Source organism: Propithecus coquereli, unplaced genomic scaffold, assembly GCF_000956105.1.
Source record: "Propithecus coquereli isolate 6110/MARCELLA unplaced genomic scaffold, Pcoq_1.0 Scaffold30, whole genome shotgun sequence".
NCBI lineage: Eukaryota > Metazoa > Chordata > Mammalia > Primates > Indriidae > Propithecus > Propithecus coquereli.
Genome location: NW_012148619.1, coordinates 6,116,821 through 6,131,396, shown reverse-complemented (window position 1 = coordinate 6,131,396; position 14,576 = coordinate 6,116,821). Strand labels below are relative to the sequence as shown.

The window sequence follows — 14,576 nt, the reverse complement described above, 5'->3', positions numbered from 1 at the left end:
TTAATAGCAAAGAAGAAAATAAATGAGTCTCAAGAATTGATTTAATGGGTCCGACAGCAAAGCCTCCCTCAGAGGTCTGGAAAACCAAAGACTGTATTTTCAAGGAACAGGAAAGGGTCTAATCGCATTAACCTACCATGCTTCATTTTTATTATTTTACATGAACTTTAATATTTTCTCACAAATTGATTGCTTCAATAAATAAAAATGGAACACCAGCATAGAAAAAATCTTGAAAAGTAACCCAAATTACCCTAGGATCAAATTTATTTCTTATAAAACAGGAACCTCAGGGGAAAACATCTATATCTATAATTTTGTGAAACTGATTAAGGTATTAAATTTGTCTATGTTTGAGGTTTTATCTCACTGTGGTCTGTGTTATAGAGGTACCTGACAGAGAAGGACACAACTTTATATACACTGCATCTCCTAGAATAAATTTTTAGTCCATATTTATCATCAGGATGGAAGACTTAATTAAGCTTTGGTACTTGTCCAGATTGCTATGTCCCAATTTTGGTTTCAGGGCCTGCAAAACAAGTTGCCTCGTTGCTATTAAAAACACAGAATAAAGCAAATGTTATTTGGAGACAATATATTTTGTTTAACAAAAGGCTGGAATATACTGTGGAGAATACAGAAAGTAAATGCAGAGCAGGAATGCTCCTAAACTTTCTCTCCTAGTAGCACAGAAAAATATGTTTAGGAGTGTTTTGAGTTATAAGTGAGAGTGACAGAAAACGTGAGAAAAGAACTTCCTAGGTCTTTGTCCAAAACTCAAATGAAGCCAGACTTCTCTAGAGTCTTCAAAAACTGTTTGGCTGTTATAAGCATTTGCAAAAGTGTATTAAAATAGTATTTCAAATGGGTTGCTTAGTAAAATGAACACTGATAAGCTCACGTCCTCCAGGAAGACCTCTCTCACCAAGTTCTCCTTCCAGTTATCAGGTAAAGAGGGCCTGGCATATGTTCCCGATGATTGAATTTAGGGGAATCTAAGAATCATTCACATGACTGCACCCACCACTGAGACTAAACGCTCCGTGAATGCTGTTGGGACAATTTCTCATGCTTGCCATTGAATTTGATTTCAGTAACTAGCATAATGCCTGACATGCAGCAAGCCCACAATCACCATCTGTTGGATTAAACTAAATTAAGAGATACATGAACATGTTCAAGTTGAAATCTAGGCAGACTATTGTAAACATTTTAACAATTACATTCAAAATAGGATTCTATGACAGCTATTTTTTTTCTCCACAACAAGGAAGCTTAAAGCTTTACTTAAATTTATAATAATGAAAGGGCCATGATTAATCTTTAGCTTATACATATCTTACCTGAACAATAACTGGATAGCCACAGACATCATTTCTAGCCTTGGTCATAGACACAGCCAGCACAAAGTCCGGGTTACTCACCAGGTGAAAGGTCCTTGGGAAAACAGGATTAGTCACATTACAAAGTAGCATGACCAGATTAGATCTCCCTCCGTGCCACTTATTAATGTGTTGCCTCTCAGGTCCATACATGCTCTGCGATAACGGACATGAATCCTTTAAGAATTCCTGCCCTATGGTAAGTGTGATGTTAAGCTTTCTCAGTAGAGAATGCTGGAAGATGACAGGAAGAAGGGGCTCTCCTGCTCTTTCTGGCTGTGGCATGAGGTCAGCTGTTGGGAGTGAGAATATTCAGTGATGCTGTGCTTCAAGCAGGTGTGCCCAGAACACAGGTCTCTCAGCACCCTCACAGCCCTGACCTGCCTGGTGATCATGTGCTCACTGCCCTCTCGACACGGACACCCCATCCTTCAAGTCTCCTGCTGTACCAGCACCCCTACTCCCTTTGCATGCTGGTGTACCTAGCAACCAGTTGCACCCCCATATATGTTCCAGAGAATTGCTTCCTGCATGCCTAGTGCTACGGTTTGAATGCCCCCTCCAAAATTCATGTTGAAACTTAATCCCCAATGTGGCAGTATTGAGAGGTGGGGCCTTTAAAAGGTGATTGGATCATGGGGGCTCTGCCCTCATGAATGGATTAATGCCTCATGGATTAAACGGTTAATGGATTAATGGGTTAAAATAGGAGTGGAACTGGTGGCTTTATAAGAAGAGGAAGAAAGACTTGAGGATAGTGTGTTATCAAGCTCAGCCCCCTCACCTCATGATACCCCGCGCTGCCTCAGAACTCTGTAGAGAGTTCCACCAGCAGTAAGGCTCTCACTAGATGTGCCCCCTCAATCTTGGACTTCTCAGCCTCCAGAACTATAAGAAATAAATTCCATTTCTTATAAATTATCCAGTTTCAAGTATTCTGTTGTAAGCAAGAGAAAATGGACTAAGGTACCCAACAGCCACAGACCAGCTCTGGCCAGGAGCACCAGCGAAATTTCTCTGCCATCCAATGGGATGGAACCACACCTATTCCAATGAAGCCTGAACCCCAGCCTTGGGGAGGGGCCCCAATTCCAAGTTTTTCCTTTCTTGTGTACTCTCCCTCAGCCCTAGGGTAATATATATAACATATAATAATTATATATCTATATACTATATTGAACATATATGTATGCATATATACCCTAACTTGCCACCTGGACAAAATGTGGAGGATAAAAAGACTGGTTAACATTAATAGAATTTTCTACAGGTTTCTACTACGTAGTGTAAACCAAGGTTCTCCAGGCCCCACTAGCTTATCAGAACAAATGCATTCTAGCATCTATTTATGTGAAAGAGAACAAAGCAATATGCCAACGGAGGATGTGGAAGAAAGCTCAGAATTACTGTCACTATGCAACGCACTTCTACCATGGGACATATATTGCTCTGAATTGTGCCCACATCCAATCCAAGACTTCTGCAAAATCTCCCATGCCCAAGTGTGTCTGGGTCTTCCTAGAAGTGGCTCATGCTCACGAACGAATCCTGTCCCACTAGGCCCCCGCTACTCCATCTCCTCTCTCTGCACTCTGAAATTTCTGATAAGGGATGAATCAATACCACTATCTCCCTCTCACCAACTGCCCCTCTATTCTGTGGCTTGACATGGGGAGGCCTTGTGATGACAAAGTTGCAGAATGTTCTGGAAAGTGGGAGGAGATTGGAAGAAACTATCCTTCTTCTCTTTTCTGTTACACATGGTTCAATTATCCAAGGCAGTGCTGCTCATGGCACAACATCTCACAGTGTTTGAGGAAAACTTAATTGATTTTTCTTAAACAGCCTTCCCCTCTTCTTGCTTTCTCCACAGCACTCAGAATGAAAGACAAAACCACTGACAGACACCGAGCAGGACTCAGGACTAGCACTCTCTTCCGATGACCAAGTCTTCTCAGGTCACATCTCTCATTCCCCATGCATGTTCACCTGAATTCATTAGCCATGCTCAAATTCCAATTTAGGCTTAAGTGGAAACACAGAAAGCCAAGGCAAAAAGACATATTGCTAAATATAATGTAGAGATGGGGTAGCACTAGGATGTCAGCTCCAAAGGACAAGGACTTTTATCTGTTTTGTTCTTAGCTAAAGCACCACCCCTAAAACACTGCCCTCAATAACTCTTTGCAGCTGAAAGAATGAATTCTGGTCCCATACGGCAAACCATTTACAGGAACAAAAGCCTGCCATCCTAGCTCTACACTGCAAAGGCAGCTTAGCCCAGGTGAATGGGGCAAAGGAACGCTATCGCCTGGTTTGTCTACACAGTTGGTTTTCCAGGCTTCCCTAAAACCAGCTCAGCGAGCGTTCCCTGCTGGCGGCTTTGCTCATCTCAGTGAGCAGAGTTAAGACTAACTCCTCTCCGGCCCATGCTGGGCCCACTGCTGCCGCCTGCTGAAGCTTTTGCAATCTCTCACGAAGCACTGATTCATGAGCCTTTTGCATTGCAGACCTTTTAAGAATCCAGTGAAAATCACAGCTCTTTCGAAGAAAAAACAAATTTTTGCACAGATGCACAAACATACACTTTGTACACTATTTCAAGAGATTTTAGAGGCTCCTGGAGCTTCACCATATAATATTAATGGTAGAATTTGAAGCAAACCAATCTGAAAAACAGGGAATTATTTTCTTTCTTGTTAAAGAATTGTTCAAACACGCACAGAAACAGAGAAATGTATAATAAGCCATCATGGATCTAATAACTATCAGCATTCTGCCATTCTTGTTTCTTCCATTCCCCTCAACTTTTTAAATTTTTGATTTTTGGTAGAATATTTTAAAGAATATCTAAGAAATCTCTTAATTTTATTTGTAACTACTACAATATGTTTCTAACTTATCAAGACTTTTTTTCTTTTTTTAACATGACCGTTAAACCATTATTACACTTAACAAAATTAATAAGACTTCCTCAATATCATCAGATAGCCAAGTGTTTTAGATTTCTCCTGATTGTCTCAAAAATAACCTTTTGAGAGTACTATAGTCGGTTTGAAACTAAGGCCATTGAATTAGGTTGACAATCTGTAACAGTTAGTTTTTACTGTGTGAGTGGAAGCCCCCAGCTGGTTATTTTATGAAGGTAGAGGAGGAAGGGAAGGCATGCGTGTGGGGAAGGGTGGGGGTCGAGTTAATGAAAAGTACTGAAACATTTTTAAAATTAGGAACTTTTTAAAATTCTTATTTGATAGCTTCATATCATAAAAATAAAATTAATTACAGTCCAGTCTTGAGCCTGATGGCAAGATAAAACTATGGAGTGAACATTTCTTAATGGAATCTAATCGCAGATAAACTGTATGTAGCTTACCTAGCATTTGCATTTGATTTTACTCTCTTTCTCTTTTTGGCCAGGATAAAGGATTATCAGCTAAGTGAAATAGAAAATCCATAGCCCTCAAATATCGCCCTGCTTGTTCTTCAGGGACCATGCCAGACTTCTTAAGCTCCTATTCACCTTTTGACATATTAACCCCAAATATAATGGGATTACCTGCTGTCTTTCTTGTGTAGCCAGCGTTGATGACTACCGTCAGATTTCTTCTCCACCAAAACCACCTCCATGCCTGACCGGAGGCTGGGACCTTGCACCCCCAAGACTAGCTGAGGAGCAGCACAGTTTACAATTTGCCCATCCGTGTATTCAAACTGCTGAAGGCAAAGCTTCTGCAATTTACCATGCTCTGGCAAATGGCTAAGATAAAGAAACATCCATTAGCGGCAGAAAAACACCCCGTGCACTTGATGTGCTAGAGATTGTAAGTTTTGTTGGTGAGAGCTTCACTGTGAACCATGTTAACTTGTGATAGTAAACCGTATCATCAGAACAACAGAAATGCTATTAGTCTTATACTTTTAAGTTGACATAAAAAGTAGAATATTGAGTTCATTTTATAACAGAAATAAATGTTTATCCAGGAGAATATTTGATACATTCATCAGCAAAGAGAAAAGTTCAGTTGAAGAAGTAATTTAGTTACAGAGGAAAAAGTGAAATCCAAAAAAGAATTAGGAAAGGAGAGGGGGTATGTAGAATCAAAACAGAGAAATAAAAGAATTCTGTTCAAACTATGATTGTTATCCTCTATCTATAGTATCCCTGGAAATAGAACACCATTCTCCAAGTTTTTCACTCTCCTCTAAAAGTTCATAGAATATCATAAAAGAAAATAATGATCCACTGAGAAGTTAATTGAAAGGACTCTCTTACTTGAGGACCTTATTATGTAGACTTATTAAAAATATTAAATATCACAAGGCATTGGCAATTAAATTAATCCGTAAACATCTATTAAGCCCCTACTCCCCTACAATGTGTCTCGTCTAATGCTAAATGTTAAAGTGCCAAAACCATTTAATTCACATATTCCAGTAACTGCTATAATGTTAAATAAATGTCTAAAGATTATGTAATAAGACAAAGTACTATAGATTCCTGGACATTGGCCAAATTTTGGACATTGATCAAAAAAGATTGAATTAAAAAGAAAGAAATTGCATTTTACTAATTTCTTAAACACATCAGGCATCACATTCTACATGTTTATTCATAAGTTCGCTCACATATTCATTCAACAAATATATAGGTTCTGTACTAAGGTCTTAGGAGGCAAAGGTAGATGAGCATACTGTTTAGTAGAAAAGACACACCAATGAGCAAGAAATTATATTATATTGCACAAAATAAACCAAGGGGGAAAGAACCTGCCCACGAATTTTTGCAAATACTTTATAATCATAAACATAGGATAAAAATGTGCATGTTGATAGAAACAGCAGCTAACAGCAACAAAAAAGCCCAGGAATATGTTTGTCCCAAGTTGAGAGAATCTAAGGCTAGGCAGAACTCTCTAGCAGTAATTTTTTGCAACTTTTTACCTGTATTTCTTCTGTGGTTCCACATTTTCAAAAAGCTCTTTTTCCATTTTCTTTGGAAGACTGTCATCCTCATCAAAGTCATGCAAAATTTCCTGCCAGGCATACCTGAGAAGTGTGTGACAAGCCTTCATTCGGAGATGGGCTCTTGCATGTGAATCTCTAACAAGGATCAGAAGCAAACCCAAGTCTAAGAATTCTGATTTGTGTTCACAGGATTTTTTCTGAGGTTTAGTCTGATCATATCCTGCAGGATATTGGTAGATCTATAAATCATATTTCCCTAAGGGTGCCTAAAGTTCAAAGTCCACATCTTACTATTGCATCACTTATTATTTTAATATAAGGCTATAAATAAAATTCCTCAATCACATAATAAACAGCATTGATTTTTGTTACATTTACTTAGAAAAAATGGAACTATGTATTATATTTCAAAAATTATAAAGAGTAAGACTACCCAGTAGTTTAAGAAATTCGTAATGAACATGTAATGAGACTCCTTCTGTCTACCCCATAAATGGGTCATAATTCTGTCTGCAATGGTACAGTCTAGATTGCTGGGTTTCATAAAGTTTACTCATTAGATAATGTTAAGAAATCTTAATTAACGTAACTTTTCCTCTCAATAGAGAAATCTAGAGAGAGACCTAAATAGCATCTGCACATATGTGCCAGATTTTGATAGAGAATAACATACTAAAACACTTAAATTAGTCATAGTTTGACTAATTGAGCCAGCCTCTGCCTTCTTACTAAGACGAAGATGTGAATGGGAATAGTAATCTCTGTACAGAACTGTATATATAAAGTTCCAGGCCACTGTTTAGAGCACATTTTCCTTTAGTGGAATCATGACATAATATGAGGACTGCTTGGCTGAGGGCAGGCAAAGCAGAAAACATATTTCAACTCTAAATATGCATACATGTAAATAAAGTTCTCTGGGGCAGACTGTGATCGCCAACGTGCTTATGATAATTTGATGTAACTGCAAGCATTATCAAGTTACCAACATCTTCAGGGACAGTTCCTGTGCTAGTAGAGCAGATTGTACACTTTTAAAATGTAATGGAAGTATTACATGTGGATATGAAACTGGTAGGGTAATGACTGCCTCATTCAGACCTGCATGCAGCACAAGTGCCTTCTCAAGTCAAAAATCTCCCTAACAGTTAAAAAACAACAGTGCCATCTTGTGTTAAAAATAAAAAACACAGCTTTCTCACCAACTCCATTTCTTTGAAGAAAAAAGTCATTCTTAGTTGTAACAAAGTTAGCAAAGTACAAATAAAAATCTTCAACCAAAACCAGATGTTTAATTTTGTTACTTGGAATTTATCTATCATCTATTGAGCTTCCTGGCAAATAAAGTATATTCAAGTAAGTTTTAGAACAGTCATTTTAAAATCCATCTTACTTTATTAATTTATTCATTTGTTCATTCACTCTTAGAATTAATCATTCATCAGTTATTCATTCCTTGAGCTAATATTTTTTGAACATCTACTATATCATAGGCACAGAGTTCTAAGCATTGGGGAGATAGCAATGAATAAAACAAGTAAGTTCTTAGAGTTCATAGAGTTTGCATTCTAGTGGGAAGAAGAAAGATAATAAGCAAGCAAATGAATAAATAAATAAGATAAATGCTGTAAATGGAATAAAATAAGATATTGTAATGGAAATTGACTGAGGTGATGTGAGGTCTACTTTAGCAATGGAATCAGAGAAGGTTCTTCTGAGAGGTGATGTTTAAATTGAGATCTGGACAATGGGAAGGAGACAGCCATGTGAGGATCTAGAGAGAGAGCATTCCAGGTAGAGAAAAGAACAAATGGAAAGGCTCTGAAGCAAAAATACATTTTCCCATTTGAGGAACAGAAAGACACTGGTTTGACAGGTATGCAGTGAGTGAGGGGAAAGGTAGTACTAGACAAGGCTCAAGAGGTAGCCAGGGTACCTGTAATTTGGTGAGAAAATGAGAAAGTTTCCTTGAAGCTGTATGTTCTGAAAGTCTTTTTTTCCATAAAGCATAAAAATGGGAGGTTAGTGTTCCCAGAGTTTATTTTTCATTTTGCTTCTTATTGTTTTTACTGGACATCTTTACAATCAAAAAGCAATCTCAAAAGTTCCTTCTAGATTTATGTTCTAGGCTTTTGTTTTATGGATGTCCCTCCTTAAATCATCCCCATTCTCAAATATGCAAAAACCTCCAAAAAAAGCATTTGTAAGAAAGTCTGGGAAATCTTACTGACATTTTAATGTAAGACGATTTAGGACCATGTCATAAGAAATGGTTTAGAGAACTAGTGAAAGTTGGCCTGGCAATGAGATAACCCAGTGTACTAATAAATATTTCAAATATTTTAAGGACTGTCAAGTAGAAGAGGAATAGGGCATAGTACAGAGAAATGGATGAAATCATGGGATGGAGATATCCTAAATAATTAATTATTTAAATGTCATAAGGGCTGCCTCGTGAAACAGTGATCTATTGCTGGGAGTATTCAAGAAGAGGCTGAAGCAAAAGAACCTAACTTAGAATGTGCATGAGATGCCTGTACTGTGTTTTGAGTGGACATAATTACTTTTCCTCAAAGACTCCAGGCTTTGATGAAATCTATGATTCGGAACAATGAGGATCTTTGCTCTCAAAGACGTTTCTTTCTTTTTTCTTACTTTCCATTTATTTACTTTTTTTCCAAGTGCAGACTAAATAACTCAGAGGCTAGATGATACATTCTTCAGAAGGGAATATTAGGAAAATTTCTGTTCAATTCCTGAACTGTTGAGAAAGATGCCATCTAGGACAATTCATTCTCTCTGCAAAAATGCCTTCTACTACCTTTGTTAGTGTCAGGTCACAGGCCTAGGTGAATCACCCAGCAAATGAGGAAATTTGATTCTGAAAATATACGTTCATATTCTTATAACTGAGGACAGAAACAGTTTGTAACAATGACATATATATATTAATTTTCATACTTATTGCAATGGTAACTAACCAGGTATTTTTGGATTTAGAATTTGGAAACTAATTCATTCCTTCCTTCATTTATTCAGTAAATGATGATTAAAGCCAGTTACGCTGCGACAGAGTTCTTGCCTTCAATGAGTCGAGTTCCCAGGTTGGTGGGGGGAGGAGTGGGACTAATAAACACATTGCTACATACGATCATTGCTGTAATTGATTTCAGTGATGAAGAGTCATTCTACGGATAAGTACAGGGCAAGTAAAAGTACCTCAGGTAGAGGGAAATTAATATGTGGTTCAGAGGTCTGCAACAGAATGTAAATGCAATGTGCCAAATGCAGGCGACAGCTTGTTATTGGCTGAGCAGAGCTTGGAGTTCATGTGGCAGGAAGAAAAAGTGTGGAGAGGAAGCCGGCACGGGAGTGCACAGGAAGGTCAAAGACAAGTATGGATGAGGGTCAGAGGGCTTGGGATTCCAGACTAATAATTTTTTCTGTCTGCAATAGGTAGTTATTGAAAACCTGGGTGAGAAGGATCGTGTATTAGAAAGATAATTGCTCACAATTGGAACTTAGAGGTGAATTGGAAGGAAGATATTATGGAGATAGAAACCAATCAGAAAGCTATTTCAATGATCCAGAAAGACAACTGTATATTAACCTGCATCTAACTTGAACCTACTTTAGGGAAGAAACATAACTGTCCCTAAAGTCAATGTTTATAGAAACAAAACATAATAAATTCCTCAAATAAATGTCTACAATTCTAAGATTCTAGTCTTTTAAAGTAGTAACATTATAACAATAGTACTGACAGTAGATCATTGCAGTGGTTGAACATTGAAGCTCCAGTTCTATCCTCTTGCCAGCAAACTAATTAAATACTAGCTCTTCACCTGCCATCAGTTTCACAGACTTGGCATGGGCTCCCTGCACGGGCTCTGTACTGTTGTCAGGCTAATGAGCTGAGTTCAAAAAGCAGCCAGGTAGCTTTTCTGGCTACACTGATTACTTACAGAATTTCAGTGGAACCATTTTCTGTTGTTAAAGTATCTTTTTGCATTTGCTTTTCTTCTGCTTCTATAACTTGCTTCTTTTCTCCAAAAATTGCTATCGGTTTCACAGCAAGCTTGCCTCCAGACACAATGTGACTTTGGACTTCTAAAACAAGACCTAGGCAGAAATGCACAAATTGCAAGGACATATTAGTTACAATTGTAGAGTACCAGGAATTTAAAAACACATGCTAAACTATAAACACAAAAAATTTCCAGCTTTTTGGTCTATTCATTGGTTGTTTGTTGAACTAATAAGTCAAATTTAATTTCATTTAATTTTTGTAGATTCTTTTCTCTTAAGTCATTCTTAGTCAAAAATAGTAAAAGTAGGTCTTTCCAAAAATAAGTTAATTATTTTAGATTCTAACTATTCAAATGGTCTACATCATCTACATCATGTCTACAGATACATTTTCTAGATCATTCTCTGGGATTCAAACTCATCAGCGAAAGTTCCAATGGCTTGAAAGACACGTGCAAAGTTTTACCGTATAATGTTTGATATATGTAATAGGATAACGTTTTAAATTATATTGTTTTTTTCTCTTTTTCTTTTCACTGTACAGAACCTTTGTCCTGGATCCTCGGCAGTCTTAAGGGAAAGAGGAGGATCATGAGGAAATTAGGAAGGTTACACAAGGAAAGCAAAAGTCCAAAGATAGTTTTTGACATTCAAATACCATACTGCCATAAGACAATAACCATGCAACTCAGGATGGAACAGTCATGACCTATGAGCCTGTAGCTCCCATATCAAGGGTTTAACTTCAGGACTGACCTGGAGAAAAACCATCATTTCTGGGCCAGAGGGGATTGGAGACACAAGACAGAAAGCCAGAAAACCAACACAGGATATCCCGATTCTCCTCACTGGCTTCACTTTGGGTATCTTAGTTAATCCAGGGAAACGTTGAGGACACTGCCCATTGTCCAGGACACTGTGAAGAGGTTACCTCTCAAGCTACACTGCTATTTCAATCTGAAGCACAGCCATGTGAACCTGGATCTGGTTTCTAGGAGGTACAGCAATGACTCAGGGTTTGCTGAGAGTCTTGCTGGGGAGATTTCAAGAGGTGGCTGCCAAGCAGAGGTGAGGTGGCTCTGTAGCAGAGACGACCACTCAGTCATAGCCAGGCTTCAGAGGGCAGTAAGGAGCAGAGGGGAGGCTGAGTTAGGCAGGAAGCATCCCCCACCCAGAGCATTAGCATTGTCTGGGACAAAAGAATGGAACACAAGTCACCCCAGCCATAGATTTCAGCCACTAGAGCCCAGGAAGCAAGTGCTTTTCTTTTATCCTAGAGAGGAACTAAAGTGGTGTGGAAACTCAGACATCTGAAAGTTCTCCCTAAGGGACTAATTAAATTACTAGATGGGACAAAATTTAAAGCCAATTGGACATTTAATTTCTTTTCCCTTGATAAGAATGCACAAGGCTCAAAAGAAAGCCAGATCTGTTAAAGACAAAATGAAGAGATTATGTTTTCTTTGCACATCTAAATTGTAGTATAAAGTAAAATATGCAACCCTATTAAATATACGTTAGTCTAAATAGTTAAACAGCAAGATGCAGAGGTGAAATATGAGCTGCTTAAACAAACCTGGATTTTTTTTTAAACAAAGTAATATCGTCAAGCATTTTATTTTGGCTGCATATATTAAGGCAAATAATTCCAGTGCTTACCTTCTATCTTACGTGTGCTGCAGAAGGTTTGAATTTTGGAAATGTCTGACGCTAGGTTCCTCAGGAAGATTTGTTTCTTTTGCTGAGCAATGGACAGCTCAGGATTGATCCAATGTTCTCCACATGAAACATATACCTATCAAAAAAAGAGTCTATGATCCTGTATACAATTGTTCACAGAAGCATTTGTAATAGCCAAAACTGGAAACAATCAAAATAATCAAAATGTCCTACAATATGTGAATGATTAAAGAAACCATAGAATACTACTCAGAAATAAAAAGGAACAAACTGCTGATAAAGGCAACAACTTTGACGAATTTCAAGGGTTTTGTACTGAGTTTAAAAAGTACTTCTCTACACTATCTTTGAAACTTCCTGTGAATCTATAATTATTTCAAAATAAAAGTTTTTAAAAATATTTTTTAAGAAAGGAGGGGAAAGAAGGAAGAATAAAGGGAGGAAGGACAAGGAAGGAAGGAAGGAAGGAAGGAAGGAAGGAAGGGAAATAGGCACAAATCAGAGGCTGCCAAACTATGGGTGAAGCCCAAATCTGGTCTGCTGCCTGTTTTTGTAAATGAAGGTTTATTGGAACACAGCTATGCCCATTCATTTACATGTTGTCTATGGTTACTTTCACACTACAGTAGCAGAGCTGACATTTCAATAGGGACCCTATTGTTGACAAAGCCCAAAATATCCACTATCTGACCCTTTACAGTAAAAGTTTAATAACCCCTGGTATAAATGAACTTGTAGTACAAACACCAAAATGTTAACATGGCTATTTCTATATAATAAGATTATAGATGACACATTTTCCTCTTCATTTTGCTTATATGTATTTCTTAAATGTCCTTAAATGAATGAATACATATTTCTTTAAAGATGAGAAAAAATAGTGATATATTGAGAAAGACTCAGTAAGAAGAAAGAGAAATTCAGTGCTGCATTTCTGATTATTCACACGGATCATTACAAACATTCTTTGTATGAAGATCCAGGAAAAACATCCTTAAAAATTTCTTGTTCTTGAAAAATGGGCTTCTTTTTTCTCTTATGAACATATTTTATCATGTAACTGTTCATGTTTGCATCTTCATGTTGGCTGCTCAGGGCAGTGACAGGTTAATTTCTAGCAGATATTCAGTCACTCCTGGCTCCATCTTATCTTCCTCACACCCATACTCCCTTTGCCCTGGTGGCCTTATCTATACTTATCTTTACATTAAATGTGTCTTTTTGTATTGTATGTTTTAAAGCAATCTACCTTAATTATTTTTCTAAAAAAAAACACAGTGAATAAGCATAGCAGCACAAAAAAACAAAAACATTAAAAATGAACAAACAGAAAACTTGGAAATGACAGCAATAGGATTCAAAATAAGGTCTACCAGCCTCCAGGAACAACAGACTGTCCACCCCGCTATATTGCCTCCGATACTGGTCAATGGTTCTTTGGTTCAAGATTCTCTCAAGGAGTCTTTATGATCAGACCCTGAGTCAAGTTATGATAATACAGCGCAAGCTTTGTGCTCTGTTCAAAGAATTTTAGATATCAGTCAAGGCAGGTTTTTTTTTCCTGTTTGTTTATTTTGTTTTCATTTTTTTCAAGTTAATGCCTCAAATTCCATAAATGGGAGAAAAAGCTGGGCCACTAAAATCCTTCTACTTCTCAGCCTTCTCCAGCAACCTAAAATACAGTGTGTGAAAAAGTAGATATAATTTTTTTCCTGAAAAATAAAAATTATCATTTAGTAAGAAATCATTAAACAACTACATTTTGAGGGTTTCAGAAAGAGTAGAGTATCTGTCTGCTTCAGAGTAGAAGACAGACATTACAAGTGGTGAGTAATTTGGCCTTCTCCAGTTTCTTCCTTAATTTATAGAGTGGGGATAATGAAAATATCCATCATATCAGGTCATGATGAGCATTAAATGGGTTAATTTATACACTGCTTTGAAAACCATGCCTGACACATAGGAAGCTCTCAACAATGTTAGCTCTTAGTGCTACTTTCTGATGGTTGTTCAGTTAGGATAATTCTGAAAAAAAATAAGAATAAAAATAGTAAGCATATGAAGTCTTATATTTAAGGACATTTTTACTTGGGTGGTATTCATATATTAATATTTTTAGTTTCAAATCCAGTCTTTACCAGTTCATCTCTTTGCAGGTCTTCCACGGTAAATATTTCCTTTCCCTTTTCATTGAACAATCTCCGAGCTGCAGAAGGTAAATTTAAAATTTCAGTGCACCTGCAAAAAGATATAAAAATTGACCTTGCATACAGAAAGTTTCAAGCAGCAAATAGGAAAAAATAAAAGAAATCAAGGGACTGGATCATTAATGACAACTCTGCAGGACTGTGAGACAACCAAGAGCTGGACTCTGGAGCCTGTCAGACCCTTTTAAGTATCATTTTCTAAGTTGTGGCACTCTGGGAAATTATTTAACTTCCCTATGCCTAAATTTCTTACCTTCCAGGCTTGCTGTGAGGCTTAAAGGCTGACTTTTTTTTTTTTTTTTTTTTTTTT

General features: G+C 37.3%; 1 protein-coding gene across 1 annotated transcript in view; it reads right to left on the bottom strand.

Moving 5' to 3' along the window:
- Nucleotides 1-14,576, bottom strand: part of DCDC5 (doublecortin domain containing 5) — a 157,259-nt gene that overhangs the window by 31,992 nt on the left and 110,691 nt on the right. The window contains exons 4-9 of the mRNA XM_012649549.1: nt 14,198-14,297; nt 12,039-12,174; nt 10,316-10,472; nt 6,327-6,485; nt 4,942-5,142; nt 1,347-1,440 (exon numbers count right to left, since the gene is read on the bottom strand). Coding sequence (XP_012505003.1) covers nt 1,347-1,440; nt 4,942-5,142; nt 6,327-6,485; nt 10,316-10,472; nt 12,039-12,174; nt 14,198-14,297 — 847 coding nt within the window. The remainder of the gene's footprint in view (nt 1-1,346; nt 1,441-4,941; nt 5,143-6,326; nt 6,486-10,315; nt 10,473-12,038; nt 12,175-14,197; nt 14,298-14,576) is intronic.